The following is a 521-nucleotide window of genomic DNA, read 5'->3' as shown; positions in this document are numbered from 1 at the left end:
AAAAAAAAAGGTCAGTTTTATGCAGTGAAGGCTTTAAAAAAGGATGTGGTGCTGATGGACGATGATGTCGAGTGCACCATGGTGGAGAGGAGGGTCCTGTCTTTGGCCTGGGAGAACCCTTTCCTCACACATCTTTACTGTACCTTCCAGACCAAGGTAGAAACTACGCTCAGCTGGATGTTCAGAACCGGTCTGTAAACACTCTCAAACCACAGCAGCACATCTGTGTTTTTATGTGTAGGAAAACCTGTTCTTCGTGATGGAGTATCTGAATGGAGGGGATCTCATGTTCCACATCCAGTACTGCCACAAGTTCGACTTGTATAGAGCCACGTATGTATCCAATCCAAAGACACGGCCTCCAACATTAGCTCGCTGCGTTCCCATTAGCTAATCACTTAGCTTTGAAGGTTTTGGGCGGGAGGCTTCGGACAAACGGACTTACCCATTTCTACTGTTTAACCTTGTTTCATTCTGGACTAATGAGAATGGAAATTGCTGTTTTAAAGAGCATGTCAACT

The 521-nt window shown here is 45.1% G+C and overlaps 1 protein-coding gene across 1 annotated transcript; it reads left to right on the top strand.

Annotated features, from left to right (window-relative positions):
• The first annotated feature begins 6 nt into the window (after window positions 1-6).
• LOC109954399 (protein kinase C theta type-like) lies at window positions 7-514 on the top strand. The gene is made up of 2 exons (XM_020589744.1): window positions 7-156; window positions 242-514. Exons 1-2 carry the CDS (start codon window positions 55-57, stop codon window positions 392-394), a joined length of 255 nt encoding a protein of 84 aa, XP_020445400.1. The 5' UTR covers window positions 7-54; the 3' UTR covers window positions 395-514.
• Window positions 515-521: the final 7 nt, after the last annotated feature.

This window comes from Monopterus albus, unplaced genomic scaffold (assembly GCF_001952655.1).
Source record: "Monopterus albus unplaced genomic scaffold, M_albus_1.0 scaffold8282.1, whole genome shotgun sequence".
Taxonomy (NCBI): domain Eukaryota; kingdom Metazoa; phylum Chordata; class Actinopteri; order Synbranchiformes; family Synbranchidae; genus Monopterus; species Monopterus albus.
Note: the sequence above shows the minus strand (reverse complement) of the source record. Positions and strands in the feature narration are given on the sequence as shown.

What these genes read in the sequence shown, in the direction of transcription:
- LOC109954399 (XM_020589744.1), top strand. Translation starts at nt 55, where the DNA reads ATGGACGATGATGTCGAGTGCACCATGGTGGAGAGGAGGGTCCTGTCT. An exon ending in ACTGTACCTTCCAGACCAAG is followed by an intron (nt 157 to 241) that starts GTAGAAACTACG and finishes TTTTATGTGTAG; the next exon opens with GAAAACCTGTTCTTCGTGAT.